Below are 14643 nucleotides of genomic sequence, written 5' to 3'. Positions count from 1 at the left end.
TGTAGCCCAAGACCACCCCTCAGATACATCATACATACATCACAGAAAAGGTGGTCCACAACAGAAATCTGAGTGTGTTGTTTATCTCCTGTCTGGCAAGTTACCTGATTGCAGGTATCTGGGTTTTGGCCATTCTTTTGTTATAATAACTACTTAATTCCTGAATCTAGGTCACAGGCCACAGGCTCACACCCTGTTCATATCTTGAATGTGCCCTTAAGACAGGATTTGTGAGGACAGGATTTGTGAGGAAAGAGACAATGGGGAGGTTTCCCACTTTGACCTTGCAGAGAAATATTTGAGGTCAATTTGTTCAGGACCTTTTCTATGGGGTTTCAGACATGTGGTTTATATATACAGTTATGAACATTTATTTTATATATATATGACCTTAAAATTCTTATAACAGGGTGAATACCAAGATCACAGTCAACCTTCTTATAGAATCATAGAATTGCGGAGTTGAAAGGAATCACAAGGGACATCTAGTCAGTGGCGTAGCGTGGGTTGTCAGCACCCGGGGCAAGGCAAGTAATTTGCGCCCCCTAACCCGTGGATTTTAGCACTCAAGTGCGAGCGCCCCCCCAGATGTTGTGCCCGGTGCCGCCGGCCCCCCCTGCACCCCCCACGCTATGCCACTGCATCTAGTCCAACTCCCTGCAATGCAAAATGTGGGGCTTGAACCCACAACCCTGAGATTAAGAGTCTCATGCTCTACCGACTGAGCTATCCCAGCAGGGTGATTCAGTCATTCACCTGGGACTTGTGCAGGGAAGAAAAGGCACGGATAACCTGATCATGGTTTTCAAATGTGCATCAAGGAAACATACCCCCATTCTTGTAGATGTCAGGATCTAGAATCAGTCTAGATTGAATGCAACCTGTTGAATATGAGCATCAATGATCCTGGTTTAAGGGGGGGGGGGTTACACTTTTGTGCTACTAATGGGTTATGGTGTAGGCAGCCTAGACAGTTAACTTGACTAGCCTTTTGAGAAACTTAACACATTTTATATATTGTTGTAATAAATGCTATTGCTACGAATGGTTTAGCAGTAGGTAACTTAGGCTGAATTGCTATCGATGTGGGTGGGGGTGAGCAGGACACGGCCAGGTAACTTTTCTTGCTTTCTGTGGTTTCAGGGGAATGCTCCATATTGGCGGCAAGCGATATGGCTTGGAACCAGTCAATGGATCAGATCGATTTGAGCACTTCTTCTATGCATTAGAAAACTCTCCCCATGAGCCCTTTTCATGTGGTGTGCCAAATGATGACCACGAGCAGAGCACAAAGACTTTTCTCAAATACACAAATATCTCACACAGTCCCTTCAATTCGGACAAAATTCTAAGGGTAAAAAGCATTTGTACTGTACATTGTTTTTCGAAAACAGTCCACCTTGTCTAAACTTTTTATTCCAGCTTTTAGCAACAATCCTTTCTGGTTTTTAACTGACACTGGTGGTTTATTTCCAACAAATCTCTCTGTGATACTTTATTTCCATAGTTAAAATATTCCCATAAAAAGGGGGCAATGATGAAATAGAAAAGGATATTTTCATACTAATTTCAGTTTTACTCAGATAATTTGCATTACACCTTTCTGATTGCTCCATACCCCAGGTGAGTCAAATTATTGTGGTGTTGTTAAGATATATGGTTTTATTTACACACACACACACACACACAGAGAGAGAGAGAGAGAGAGAGAGAGCACGAGTGCATGGGATGGAAGGGCTTACAGCACTGCGCTCCAATAGATCTTTCTTCCCCACTGGTTTCCAGGGAACCCCTAAGTCCAGTTTAGGCTCAGCCCAGAGCAAGGCATGTTTCGCTTGCTCACACAATCTACTTAGTTCATGGGTAGGCAAACTAAGGCCCGGGGGCCGGATCTAGCCCAATTGCCTTCTAAATCTGGCCCGCAGACGGTCCAGGAATCAGCGTGTTTTTACATGAGTAGAATATGTGCTTTTATTTAAAATACATCTCTGGGTTATTTGTGGGACATAGGAATTTGTTCATCTTTTTTCCAAAATATAGTCTGACCCACCACATGGTCTGAGGGACAGTGGACCAGCCCCCTGCTGAAAAAGCTGACCCCTACTATAGTTCTTATACTTAGAATCACGTGACAACCAGCTAGATGAGATGAGTGGGGAAAACGACTAGCATCTCTTAGTTGTAGCTATTGCTGCCTTGCTTATTCTTTGAGATCTTGATTTTAGGGCACTTAATTGAGCAGCCAAAGCCATTACCTTAGCAAAGGAACTGGTTTGGCAGGTTCCACAGCCTCTTCTACTAGATTCTAACCCTTACTGGATACAAGGATGAGATCCAAGGACATAATCTAGACTGACCCCCCCCCCCAACTTACAATGGTGCGTTAGAAAAATTATAGAATGCCAGTTCAGCCAATGAATTGGCCTTTCCCTTAGATGCCTGGCACCTCCTAAAACATTTTATTTACTTTTTATAGTTAGCTTATCTATTTAAAGTACTTCAAAATAAATAAAAAAATGCAGTGTGGAAATATATGTAATGTCATGTGGTCTGTTTTCCTTGTTACAGAGAAGGCGAGCCGTTCTGCCAGAGAAGAGATATGTCGAACTGTATATGGTTGTTGATAAAAATAGGGTAATTTCTCTCTCAACCCAATGCATTTTGCCAAAGTATTTGAATTTTTTGCTCTAGAACATCTTACATTTTGAATTGTTTCAGTACTTGCGGAAGAAATCTGATGCTGAAGCTGTACAAAAGGAAACAGTAGAACTGGCTAATTATGTTGATGGGGTAAGTCATCACAGAGACATTCATCAGACTGTGCTTTATCACACTATTTTGCAGAAAATGTCAAAACACAACAGTAATATTTTCTTCAGCAACTGGATTATATCAAATCAGAAAGTGTGCAGAGGCTAATTGCATGGCCTGCCTTAGCAGAATCAGGCTCTTCTTATGTTCAGATGTGTAATCGTTTTGTTTATTGCCAGGCTTTGCATACTGTGGACTTCAGCAAAAATTGTGCTTAACAAAAGCATACAAAACTGTAAGATTTAGGTTTGTGATCCTTCAGAATATTTAAGAGAGCCTGAAAATACTGGGCGCATGTATGAAAATGAATCCAGTCAAGACATCTCTTGGAAAAATTATTTGAAGAAGAATCAGAATTTGGGAAAATAATTCTAGGGAAGAACAATAAATTATTATCTAATACCTATAGCATTTTATTGGAATGGGAGACAAAGGACGAGTTGGCAAAGGAGGCAATGATTCATTGGGCATCTGATTTTGGATACAGTATAGAACTATCAGCCTGGGAAAAACTATGGAACAACATGATAAAATTTTCAGCATGTTATACAATTAGAGAAAACATCCAAAAAATGATTTTCAGATGGTAATTAATGCCTAGTAAACTGGTTAAGATGTATAAAAGAGGATTCAACTTATGCTGGAAATGTTTAGGCAAGGAGGGCATGTTAATCCATGTGTGGTGGCAATGCAAACTTGCAAAAAATAATAATCCGGGGAATGATTTATGAAGAACTAAAGAAGATGTTCCAATGCTCCTTCCCGAAGAAACCAGAAGCATTATTGTTAGCTATAATAGGACAGCATATTCCAGATAAAGTTTAAAAACCTCTTCCTTTACACAACAGCAGCAGCAAGGTTAAAGGTAAGGGTACCCCTGACTGTTAGGTCCAGTCGTGGCCGACTCTGGGGTTGCAGCGCTCATCTCACTTTATTGGCCGAGGGAGCCGGCATACAGCTTCTGGGTCATGTGGCCAGCATGACTAAGCCGCTTCTTAGTCTGGTGAACCAGAGCAGCGCACGGAAACGCTGTTTACCTTCCTGCCTTGACATGCTTTCGAACTGCTAGGTTGTCAGGAGCAGGGACTGAGCAACGGGAGTTTACCCCGTGGGGATTCGAACCGCCAACCTTCTGGTCGGCAAGTCCTAGGCTCTGTGGTTTAACCCACAGCGCCACCCGCGTCCCTAGCAGCAAGGTTACTATATGCTAAAATGTGAGAGGAGAGGGAAATCATGACAAAGGACCAGTGGTTGCTTAAACTAACAGAATACAGTGGTGCCTCGCAAGACGAAAAGAATCCGTTCCGCGAGTCTCTTCGTCTAGCGGTTTTTTTGTCTTGCGAAGCAAGCCCATTGACGGCTTAGCGGATTAGCGCTATTAGCGGCTTTTAGCGGCTTAGCGGCTTAGCAGATAAGCCGATAAGCGGCTTAGCGGCTTAGAAAAAGGGGGGGAGGGGAAAAAACCCGCAGGAACTCGCAAGACATTTTCATCTTGCGAAGCAAGCCCATAGGAAATTCGTTTTGCGAAGCACCTCCAAAACGGAAAACCCTTTCGTCTAGCGGGTTTTCCGTCTTGCGAGGCATTCGTCTTGCGGGGCTCCACTGTATGTCAAAGTAGCCTCTACGACGGCCAAAATAAGAAATACAAATAGGAAAACAGTGGTAAGCAAGTGGGAACAACTAGAAGGGTATCTAAACCAAAGTGGTATAAATATAAATTTGCAAGTAGGGATGAACATATGAACAAGTAAACAAAACAAAAAGTGAAGCACAGAGGAGGAAAAGAGTAGAAAACTCAGAGTTGCAGCAAACCAAAGAGACTGAAATAGGTTGTCAAGGAAAGATAGGTTGGGAAGTCCATACGAGATGAGATAGGAGAAAATGTATGTAATGGAAATAAATATAACTGATTGTAACTGAAAAATGCATATACAAATATTTTTTAAAAAAAGAAAGAAAATGAATCCAGTCAAGGTATCTCTGGGAAAAAATATTTTATTCTGGTGACCTCCAATTAAAAAATGATGTAGTCGTACCTCGGAGGTTGAACAGAATCTTTTTCCAGAAGTCCTTTCGACTTCCAAAACATTCGACTTCCAAAGTGCGGCTTCTGATTGGCTGCAGGAAACTCCTGCAGCCAATAGGAAGCCCCATCAGGTGTTTGGCTTCCAAAAGAACATTCGAAAACTGGAACACTTACATGGCAAACCAGGGGAGCTTTTGAAGAACAGGTACTCATTCAGGAAATCACGAAGTTCCCATTTGAAGAGTCATCAGTCCTGATACTGGCCAAGTATCTGTAATCCCACTGTTAAACTTAAAAACCAAGGATTTCATTATTACTTCCTTGCAGTCAACGGTGTGTTGGTTTGTGTGTCCTCCTAATTTAAGAGAGAGAGAGAGCTTTGAGATTGGAAAATGCTTCACAGGGCATCTAATGTGAAGACAGATTTTCAATAGTGCTGATAGAGATAAACAGCTATGCTCCCATGGCCTGGGGCTAATGGAGAGCTTTTCTCATTATCTTCCTGAGTGTTGTTTGTACATAGAAGCAGGTTTAAGAGCAGCTGATCTTAAGCAACTTTACTCTGAAATAGATCCCACTGTGCTCCTGAAGGCTACCTAAGTTTGCTGGAGATTTGCAGCTTGTGTCCTTTCTTGCGCGCTCTCTCTCTCTCTCTCTCTCTCTGTGTGTGTGTCTTTCTCCAGCAACACAAAAGCACCACAGATTTACCTAACAGCAAGGGCCTCTTACCCAAAGAGGCTAGTGGCACGGTGTGCCAGGGCATCAAGTTCTGGAGGGTGCCAGGAAGAGGCGGAAGCTGGACGCAGCACCTCCCGTCATCAGCTCGCCGCCCTCGCCCCCCTCCGCCATGCCGCGCTGAAGCAGCGCTGCGCCCGGAGCCTCCGTCTGCCATGGCCACCGTGGCACAAAGTGGCCAGCTGAGCTGGGAGGCGCTGCAGCCAGCCTCCGCCTCTTCCCCACCGGAGGAACTGCCCTCCAGCCCTCCAGCCACTGCCCACCTCCTCCAGCTCCGCTGGCAGCACTGTCCTCCCCAAAAAACTCTGGGAAATGGTGGGGGGGCTCACCGGAGGGAGCTTTGCACCACGACGCCGGATATGCTTTAGATGGCCCTGCCTAACAGTAAAATTACTCTTGAAATTAGGGATATAACTAGTGATAAAAATGTTGCCAGAGCCCACTTCTTTGGTGTTCTTAAAAAAAACATTAGACAGCCTTATGAGCGCCACAACCCCAGAGTCGTCTGCAACTGGACCTAACAGTCAGGGGTACATTTACCTTTTTATATCAGGTGGAGAGCTCTGCCAACTGGCTTAATGCCCTGTTAACTCTAGTTAGACAGGACTGCCCAGTAACCTCCCACCACCACAGCTCCCTACATCTTGAAAGGCATTGTGGAGCCATGTTTCACTACTGTTTCAGCAGTGTCAATTGCTACTCCTGTCCCTTTGCATTGAGTATGTTGTGGATTTTTTAAATATCTCAAACCCCACAGTTGTTCATAGGCTCCTTGTGACTTAGAAGTATTAGCACCACCACCCTGCAACCTGGTGTGGTTTTTAAGAGCCCATGAAGCCAGTTTTGGCAATCACGGTACTTTAGGTCATTTGTGAATGTGTGCTTGTTACACTAAATTCCATTACACTCCTGAAGAGTCCTGTTCCCCAACACAGATACAATTCTCATTGGGAGCAATGGCCTTTGGTGAAATGCTTAAAGGTTGGGTGACTGTGGGAAGTGAATCATATGCAGAGCTTGTTTAGATGTACATCTGTATGCATGATGGGGAGCACAATTCATCAAAAAATGTGTTGTCTTTACTGTGTTGAATGCATAACTACTGGGAGCAGATAAAGCAGAGGTGGCTCCTCTACCTTCCTTGTAGCATGACCTTCCTTTGGGGGTAGAGGTGGACAAACACCAAGGATTTGGGGGAACAATACCTAATCAAATTCTTATATCTTCATAATAATGACAATTTTGTATGTGCAGATGTTCAGTCCTTTAAATATACAAGTTGTCCTAATTGGGCTAGAAATATGGACTCAAGGAAACCCTATAGATGTGGATAGTGGTTCAGCTGGAGATGTGCTGGGCAGATTCGCATCCTGGAGGGAGACAAATCTCCTGAAGAGATCACGAAATGATGTCAGCCACCTCATCATGTAAGGTTTCCCCCTCTCTACATAAACCTATCTGTGATTACCGACTGGGACCCTGAACTCTTGCGATTCTTCTGCCCAAGGGAACAACTCAGTTTAGGAAAATGTCACCAACTGCACTTAACCTGCATGCTTCATATGCTTTGTCCGGTCCCATGTGTTGGTTTTCCCCTTCAGAGTGTGCAATTTTAAGTTCTGAGAATCTGGCAGAAGATGTGGGTTGAGTGCCTTGTGTGTGTTCTTGTTTTTTTATCTTGGGAACTGGCCGCTATTTAAAGAGAGGTTGTGGTTCATGGATTAATCCAAGGTGGAGAGGGATAGGGCTGAGAACAAAAGTGACTGGCTTGATAGTTGTGTTAAGTGAGGAGAAGAACATTTCTCCCAGCCCCACCATCACCCAACCACAGAACACATGTGAATCTAGGAAGCTGCTCAGACCACTGGTCAGTGGCTGTCCAGGGTTTCTCCCAGCCCTGCAAGGAAATGCCAGAAACCTTTGAACCTTTGACCTTTCTCATGCTTTGCCACTGAACCATAACCCTTCCGCATACCTGGGCTTTATACGTTCCTGGAGTTTTAGCAGAAAGAACTTTAACAAACAGGTCTTGACCTTATTCCTGCAAGCAGGAGGACTCAGCATGTTTTTTTTTTCTGATGTGAAAGTTGAAATTCTTGTATGTTCTGTTAGATTCCATATTAGATGTCACAGATCGCACTGCACAGCCCAGAACATATTTGAAACGCATTACATTCATTCTTTTCCTGCATTGCAGAGGGAGAAGTTCATTTGGTGCAACGGTTGGAATGGCTTTTGTTGGCACAGTCTGTAGTCCGAATCACGGAGGGTCAATCACCACAGTAAGTACACTATATTCTCTCAGTTGTGGACATGCTGGCCTATTAAGTAGAAAATGCTGGCACCTGCCGTGCCAAATCCAGCCAATTCAACAGGACCTTCAGATTTGCCATGAGGTTGCTCGTTATATTTATCAATTATTTTATTTAAATACATACACATACTGTTTGACAGTAACAGAATCTCAAACTGGATTACAAATAAATTGTTTTTTAGATATGTAATGAAGGGCTCTACAAAGCAAGATGTCTTAGCAAAGTGTCCTAGCAAAGGCATACCTACATCTACATTGTATACATTTAGTCCAGTTCTTGATTATGGCAGAGCTTCAGTCAATTTTTGCCTTGATTATATGTTTAGACATGCAGTCAACAGCAAAACAAAATAACCACTATTAAAAAGGATTATAGTGAGCAGAACGATAATTTCTGGTATAGCTATTTGCAGTGCGATGGGAAGGAGAATCTAATTTTGTACTATGATAGCTCAAATTCTATTTCAATTAAAAATGAAAATTAAATAGAGCAGAAAATTAAAGAGAGCCAGTGTGGTGTAGTGGTTAAGAGCGGTAGTCTCGTAATCTGGGGAACCAGGTTCACGTCTCCGCTCCTCCACATGCAGCTGCTGGGTGACCTTGGGCTAGTCACACTTCTTTGAAGTCTCTCAGCCCCACTCACCTCACAGAGTGTTTGTTGTGGGGGAGGAAGGGAAAGGAGAATGTTAGCCGCTTTGAGATTCCTTAAAGGGAATGAAAGGCGGGATATCAAATCCAAACTCTTCTTCTATATGTTTTCTTATTTTTAAAATCAATCCAACCTCTTGTACAGGTTTCTGTGATTTTATAAGGCATGATTATACTTTTGAAGCATATTCCATGGATTGCACAGTGCAGTTCTCAACATCTCTACTTGGAAACAAACTCCATTGAGTTCAACGGGACTTGCTGCCAATAAGTGTCTATAGAATCAATGCTTAAGAGCTGTGCTTTAAAATAAAATAAAAATGACAGTGTTAAAAATGGAAGCTAAGAGTGTTGCAGAAAGTACTAGATGCTAGATTCCATGCTTGCTGGTATCACTGAGGGCCAATCAACATGAGCTGGACAAATCCTAACTTGAAGTAGAACACTATGCATTTAATTATGAGTTGATAAAAGATTGTAGAACATAGACTTCTATAATATGAGTAATAATTATAGGGCAGACGTTTACTATAGTATTCTTTTTATAATGCTCTGTTTGAACTATTCATGATGTGTTAAATAGAATCGACCACTCCCCATCCCCATGGAACAGGATACAGTAGGGGAGGGGGCAGATAATTGATTTTTGCCTAGACAGCAACATATCTTGAGTTGGCTCTCCCTGTACTACTCTGCTAAGTCTCTCATATGATTGTGGCTATGGGTGTTATTTAACTAAACATTAGCACTAGCACAAGGGGATTTCATACAGTCTCCCTCTGCATGACCCCATGCCATCCCCATTTCTGCTCCAGAGGGTTAAAGAAAACCCCAGAACAGATTTAGTGGGCAGGAGACAGTGCAAACATTCCCTTGCACAAGGAAAAATACTTGCACAGGTGGAACATTCTCCATAGAGCTAGGCTGAATACAACCATAGATGTGTATTCATATTTCCTTGTTCTCTTTAAGCAAATGGAGTGAAGAAAAGAGAACTTTCCTGCCTTTACTATGGTGGATTGTGGGGAAATGGGCTGCTAATCTGTAAAACAGTAATGGGATGCAAAATTTACTATGTAATAGTATACATTGTTTGGAAGCCTTTGAAATATTAAGCAGTTTAGAAATGCTTTTTAAGTAAATAAACATGATATGGTATATGATATAAACCATGTTCTCTCAAGATCCTGAAATAACTTCCAGCTAGGGGATTTTCTTGATTAACCAGAAGTGTTGCTCCTGGTAGTAGATAGATCCCTAGGGAATTGTCAGTCTAAATTTTAATGTCAGAAGGAGAGCATGGGAAGAGAGAATAGAGAAATGAGGTATCTGTGTATGGTTTCCCCCCTGTTCATATAGGCAAGGAGGAACTGTTGCTCCAGAGGTTCTATCACTTCACATAATGCTAACACTGTCGATCTCTTTGCCAGTTTAACCATGACGCTGTGATAGCTCACGCTACAGTTGTTGCACATGAGCTAGGACACAATTTGGGTATGAATCATGATGACGGAAGATGTCCAGGTCAATACATTATGCACAGTTCAGATAAGTAAGAGCTCTTATTTGTTTTATTATAGCAACTTGTATTATTTATTTTTAATCTGTAGATCGGGGGTCTATCTGCCAATCTTCTGTTGGTGCTTAAGATCCATCAAAGGCCACATCTGCGCTATACACCTAAAGCAGTACCAAACCACTTTAAACAGTCATGTCTTCCCCTCAAAGAATCCAGGGAGCTGTGATTTGCTGAGACTTCTATTCCCTTCACAGAGCTACGATTTTCAGAGTGATTTAACAGTCAATCCCTCTTCTCGGGTGGGCCTTATGGGTGGCTCAGCTCTGTTCCTTTCCTTCTTTTGCAAAAAGCGCAGTTTTCATTCCTTAAAATGGGAAGTAGATGGCATTGATAAGACGATGATTTCTAGAGATAAAATGCACTACTTCATAGTCTGGACAAATAGATATGCAAAACACAGGCAATTTTGTGCTTTCTAGTGGGTCCAAGAACTTCAGCAGCTGCAGTGCCAATGATTTTGAGGACCTCATCTTGAGAGGCAGAGGAACCTGTCTTCGAAATCCTCCCAAGCCAAGTGATATTTATACAGAGCCCGCCTGCGGCAACAACATTGTGGATAAAAATGAAGAATGTGATTGTGGCACACCAGAAGTAGGTGTTTCTTGAATTAATATTATTTAGATATAGCATTCGGTGCATTAATTTGTTCCTCCCACTACCCGCACCCTGTGTTTGGTGTAGTGCAACAGCGAGTTAGTGAATTTTTTTTGTCCAGTGCTACTCCAGACTGAGTCAAAGAACAGGGCAGGGGAAGAGGAGGTTTTGTATCTTGTTTGACCACCCTGTCACCCTGACAGATGTGGAGGTTACCACTGCTCTAGGCAATGTGCACCATTTCTGTCTCCTTTCTCCCTCACACTTGCTCTGTTAGGCATGGATAGAGGAAAGGGTTATGAGAACAAGGAGAACTCCATGTGTAACAAAAGGTAAATACTTAATAATCACGTCAAGAAGGAAGGGATCACGAAACGGGAACTTTTACTGCCATTTATAACACTGAATGGGGTGGGGGTGGTGCAGATGATGCTCATAGGTATCAACTGAGACTTTAATCTTGTATCATCAGTACTGTAGTTTGTATTAGAGGAAACTGCTAAATTTGTCAAACTAGTTTATTTATTCAGTTGACCGGCCATAGCTGGTCCTGTAAGCACCAACCATTTGCATGTATAAAGAGTTGCTGAAGAATATATGTGTTTTCAGGGAAACAATGGGTGTAACGTTTCTTTAGGAGGGAATAGGGTTTCTACACCTCCCTTATCTAGATGGAGATAAATTAGGGTTGCCATATTTTGGAGAGCAAAAAGGAGGACACATTTGCCAACTTCCACTTTTAACTACAAATCACTATGATGACTCTCATTTTAAATACTTCTACTATGTGTAGGCTATAGAAGCTGTGATATATTGCTAGTGGCAATGTTCTCAGCTTTCAACAAACACCCTTTAGATGTCAATTTGTGTCACCACAGCTGGAAGTAAGCTGGCCCTGCTGTCTACTCTGATGACACAACGTCAATAGCAGCTCCACACATCGGGCAGTAAATAGCCTGAATAAATGTGGATTGTGCTATACAGACTCCACTCAGGATGTTCTTAAAAGTCAAACTGTGTCCCTTGAATTAGTTGACTAGTACAGCAGGGCAACAGGTTTTTCCCCTCCACCTACTGGGCTAGTTTACTTGATGCACACAGCTTTAGTTAGCATCCAAATTATGACATGCATCCTCCACCCCGGAAATCTTTAGTGTCACAGTCCTTAATTTCAGTGCCTCAGTCATCTTCTGCCTTGTTCTGTGTAAGGGGTAGAGGCGCCCTGAGACAAAGAGAGCTGTACAAGAAAAAACCACCCTCTCTTCACATCCACACACCCCTCGTTCCCTTTCTAAGCCCCTGGAGCAAAGATAAAAGATTCCTACAGAGCACTGGTTCACTGCAATGGAAACTGGTGGGGAGGAATGCCCAGCCAAATTCTCTTCTCTGCCCACCCTCCCAAGCAATAAACTAAAACACGCATAGTGTGATTCTGACCAGATCTACCCAGAGGCAAGTCCTAGTGAATGAATGGGGCTTTCTACCTGAAAAATGGGGGGTTAGAATTGCAGCCCTCCAAATCAAAGCCTCTAAAAAGAACAGAAGACACGTGTGCCCCCCCCCAGTTGAAGGGGACTCTCTAAGGAGGGATTCAGTTGCTTTTGACAATTTAGCACTCAAGTGTCCAACTGAAGTCTTTTTTCTTAACAGGAGTGCACCAACCCTTGTTGTGATGCTGCTACATGCAAGCTGAAAGCTGGATCAGAGTGTGCTGAAGGATTGTGCTGTGAGAAGTGTCAAGTAAGCTAGATTGCCCTTTCTGTACATGTGAAGCACAATGCTATGCAATTTCTGCTTGCATTTCTTGCAGAATTCGCCAACATCCCTGGTTTCAGAACATGGAATTGGGGGTGGGAAGTGTTCGGAGAGCTCTATCTTTTTCTTCCCCTCGGGCAGCAAAATTTACTGGGCTGGCCCTGCTTCTTGCCTTTTTTTGCCATGGTTGGAACAACCGCACCTTCTGCCATATTTCCTTCAGTATAGCTAGCAACCCTATCAACTTACCCTTTTATTGAAGCTGAGCACTAGGAATTGTTCCTGCCTCTTCTCCCTTTTTACAAGCTTCTGTCACAGGCATTTTTACTCCTCTTTCTCCTGTTCCACGTATTGTTATAGCATTTTTGTTATGGTTACCAAGCAAACAAAATAAATAAAATTCTGTTTTCTAGTTCAAGGTTGCAGGAGTGCAGTGCAGGCCAAAAATGAATGCCTGTGATCTCCCTGAGTATTGCAATGGAACATATCCCAACTGCCCAGATGATGTGTATATCATGGATGGCTACCCATGCAACAATATGAAAGACTATTGCTATGCTGGAATTTGTCAGAATTATGATTCTCAGTGTGAATCCCTCTTTGGAAAGGGTAGGTTTTAAATGGTTTATAGCCCGTGTAACACAACTGATATTAAGTTAGCAGAAACAGCTATGTTACACATTAAGAAAACGGACTATTTTTTGACAAATACGGTTCTGTTGTTTTTATAGGAGCAAAGAAAGGGCCAAATGCTTGTTTTGAAACAGCCAATAGTAATGGAGACAGGCTTGGCAACTGTGGAATGTCAAAAGGAGAGTTTGTTAAATGTTCTCAAGCGTAAGTACTCAGGAAGTCATATTTATACTCTGTTGCTTCATGGAAGCTGAAACCCTGATGGAGGATAGGTAATGGTTTCGTAAACCATGGTTTATGAAACTGTAGCCAAGCACCAGAGGCGGTTTGAGGTGGTTTGACTGGTGCAATCACACTGGGTGCCACGCTGCAGAGGGTGACAAAATAATGCTTTTAGAATGGAGTGCAAGAGGCAGGGGTGCCAAATTTTAGCATCACACAGGGCCCAAAGTTCACCACTGATGCTCATCTCTCACACTTCTCCATTTACCATCATGCATTGGTTTTGACACAGATTCTAGTTGGCATCGAGCCATTATGTTTAAAGCAGGGGACCCCAACTTAATGCTGGTTAACAAATCGGAATACAATCCTGGTTTATTATCCTCATTAGTTAAATGATATTAAGCCAGAGTCCCCCAGTTTGGATATAACAGGGAACTCTGGATTAATGCAGGACTGAATCTTAGAGCAGCTGGCACACAATGGGAAGGAGAAACACATGGCCGCAGCGCTTTCCCACAGCTTCATAAACCATGCAGGATAGCTGCTCTGAAGCTGATACATGCGGTCCAGACTTTACGCTGCTAAACTGCTAATATGGATCATCTAGTTTGTACAAACATGTGATTGGTGGCATTTTAAAAACTGGAGCAAACAGATGTATGCTTGTATAAACATTAAAAGATGGGGGATATTTTGATATTTACTCTGGTGTTCCCTACTTTCTTAATTTTTGTATTTCATTTTTATTGCAGCAATAGCCTATGTGGCAAAATTCACTGCACATCTGTCAGTCAACAGAATCTTCCATCCCAGATATACAGCCAGATTCAAAATGGCGTTAGGTGTGTGACTACTGATTTTGCTCTGGGATCAGATGTTCCCGATCCAGCTTTGGTTAACAGAGGCACAGCTTGTGCAGAAGGGAAGGTAAGAGAGTGTCCTTCACATCACCAACTCCCTGCTCAATGATATAGCTGCAAACAGGATTCAATTACAGTCCGAGTTATGTCTGTATTTCCAAAACTGCCTTTTTGTATTGTTTGTATGGCCAACCATTTTTTTCTAACCCCATCTCCTGACAAGCAGCCATTCCACAGTTGCAGCTATTCTAAAGCTATATGGCAGGTAGCAAGTGAAGGCACAGATGCCATGCCTGGGAACAAAAAGCCGATTTGTATCTCATGGAAACCTTATAATAAACCATCCACAGAAACCTGGTTCCTTAATTGTGTGCTTCAAGTTTCAGATGTACAGTGGTACCTCGGGTTACATACGCTTCAGGTTACAGACTCTGCTAACCCAGAAATAGTACCTCAGGTTAAG

At 42.6% G+C, this 14643-nt stretch overlaps 1 protein-coding gene across 4 annotated transcripts in view; it reads left to right on the top strand.

The window, feature by feature from the left end:
* The window catches only part of LOC309342810 (disintegrin and metalloproteinase domain-containing protein 9-like), a 32596-nt gene that overhangs the window by 13756 nt on the left and 4197 nt on the right, over positions 1-14643 (top strand). For all 4 annotated transcript variants that reach the window (XM_081863664.1, XM_081863665.1, XM_081863666.1 and 1 more), the window contains exons 7-17: positions 1144-1354; positions 2569-2634; positions 2719-2790; positions 6827-6999; positions 7770-7854; positions 9965-10086; positions 10533-10704; positions 12358-12447; positions 12876-13071; positions 13194-13299; positions 14073-14247. In XM_081863664.1, coding sequence (XP_081719790.1) covers positions 1144-1354; positions 2569-2634; positions 2719-2790; positions 6827-6999; positions 7770-7854; positions 9965-10086; positions 10533-10704; positions 12358-12447; positions 12876-13071; positions 13194-13299; positions 14073-14247 — 1468 coding nt within the window. The remainder of the gene's footprint in view (positions 1-1143; positions 1355-2568; positions 2635-2718; positions 2791-6826; positions 7000-7769; positions 7855-9964; positions 10087-10532; positions 10705-12357; positions 12448-12875; positions 13072-13193; positions 13300-14072; positions 14248-14643) is intronic.

The sequence above is a fragment of the Podarcis erhardii genome (genome assembly GCF_964252035.2).
Source record: "Podarcis erhardii genome assembly, chromosome: 5".
Classification (NCBI taxonomy): domain Eukaryota; kingdom Metazoa; phylum Chordata; class Lepidosauria; order Squamata; family Lacertidae; genus Podarcis; species Podarcis erhardii.
This window is presented reverse-complemented; position numbering and strand designations above follow the sequence as displayed.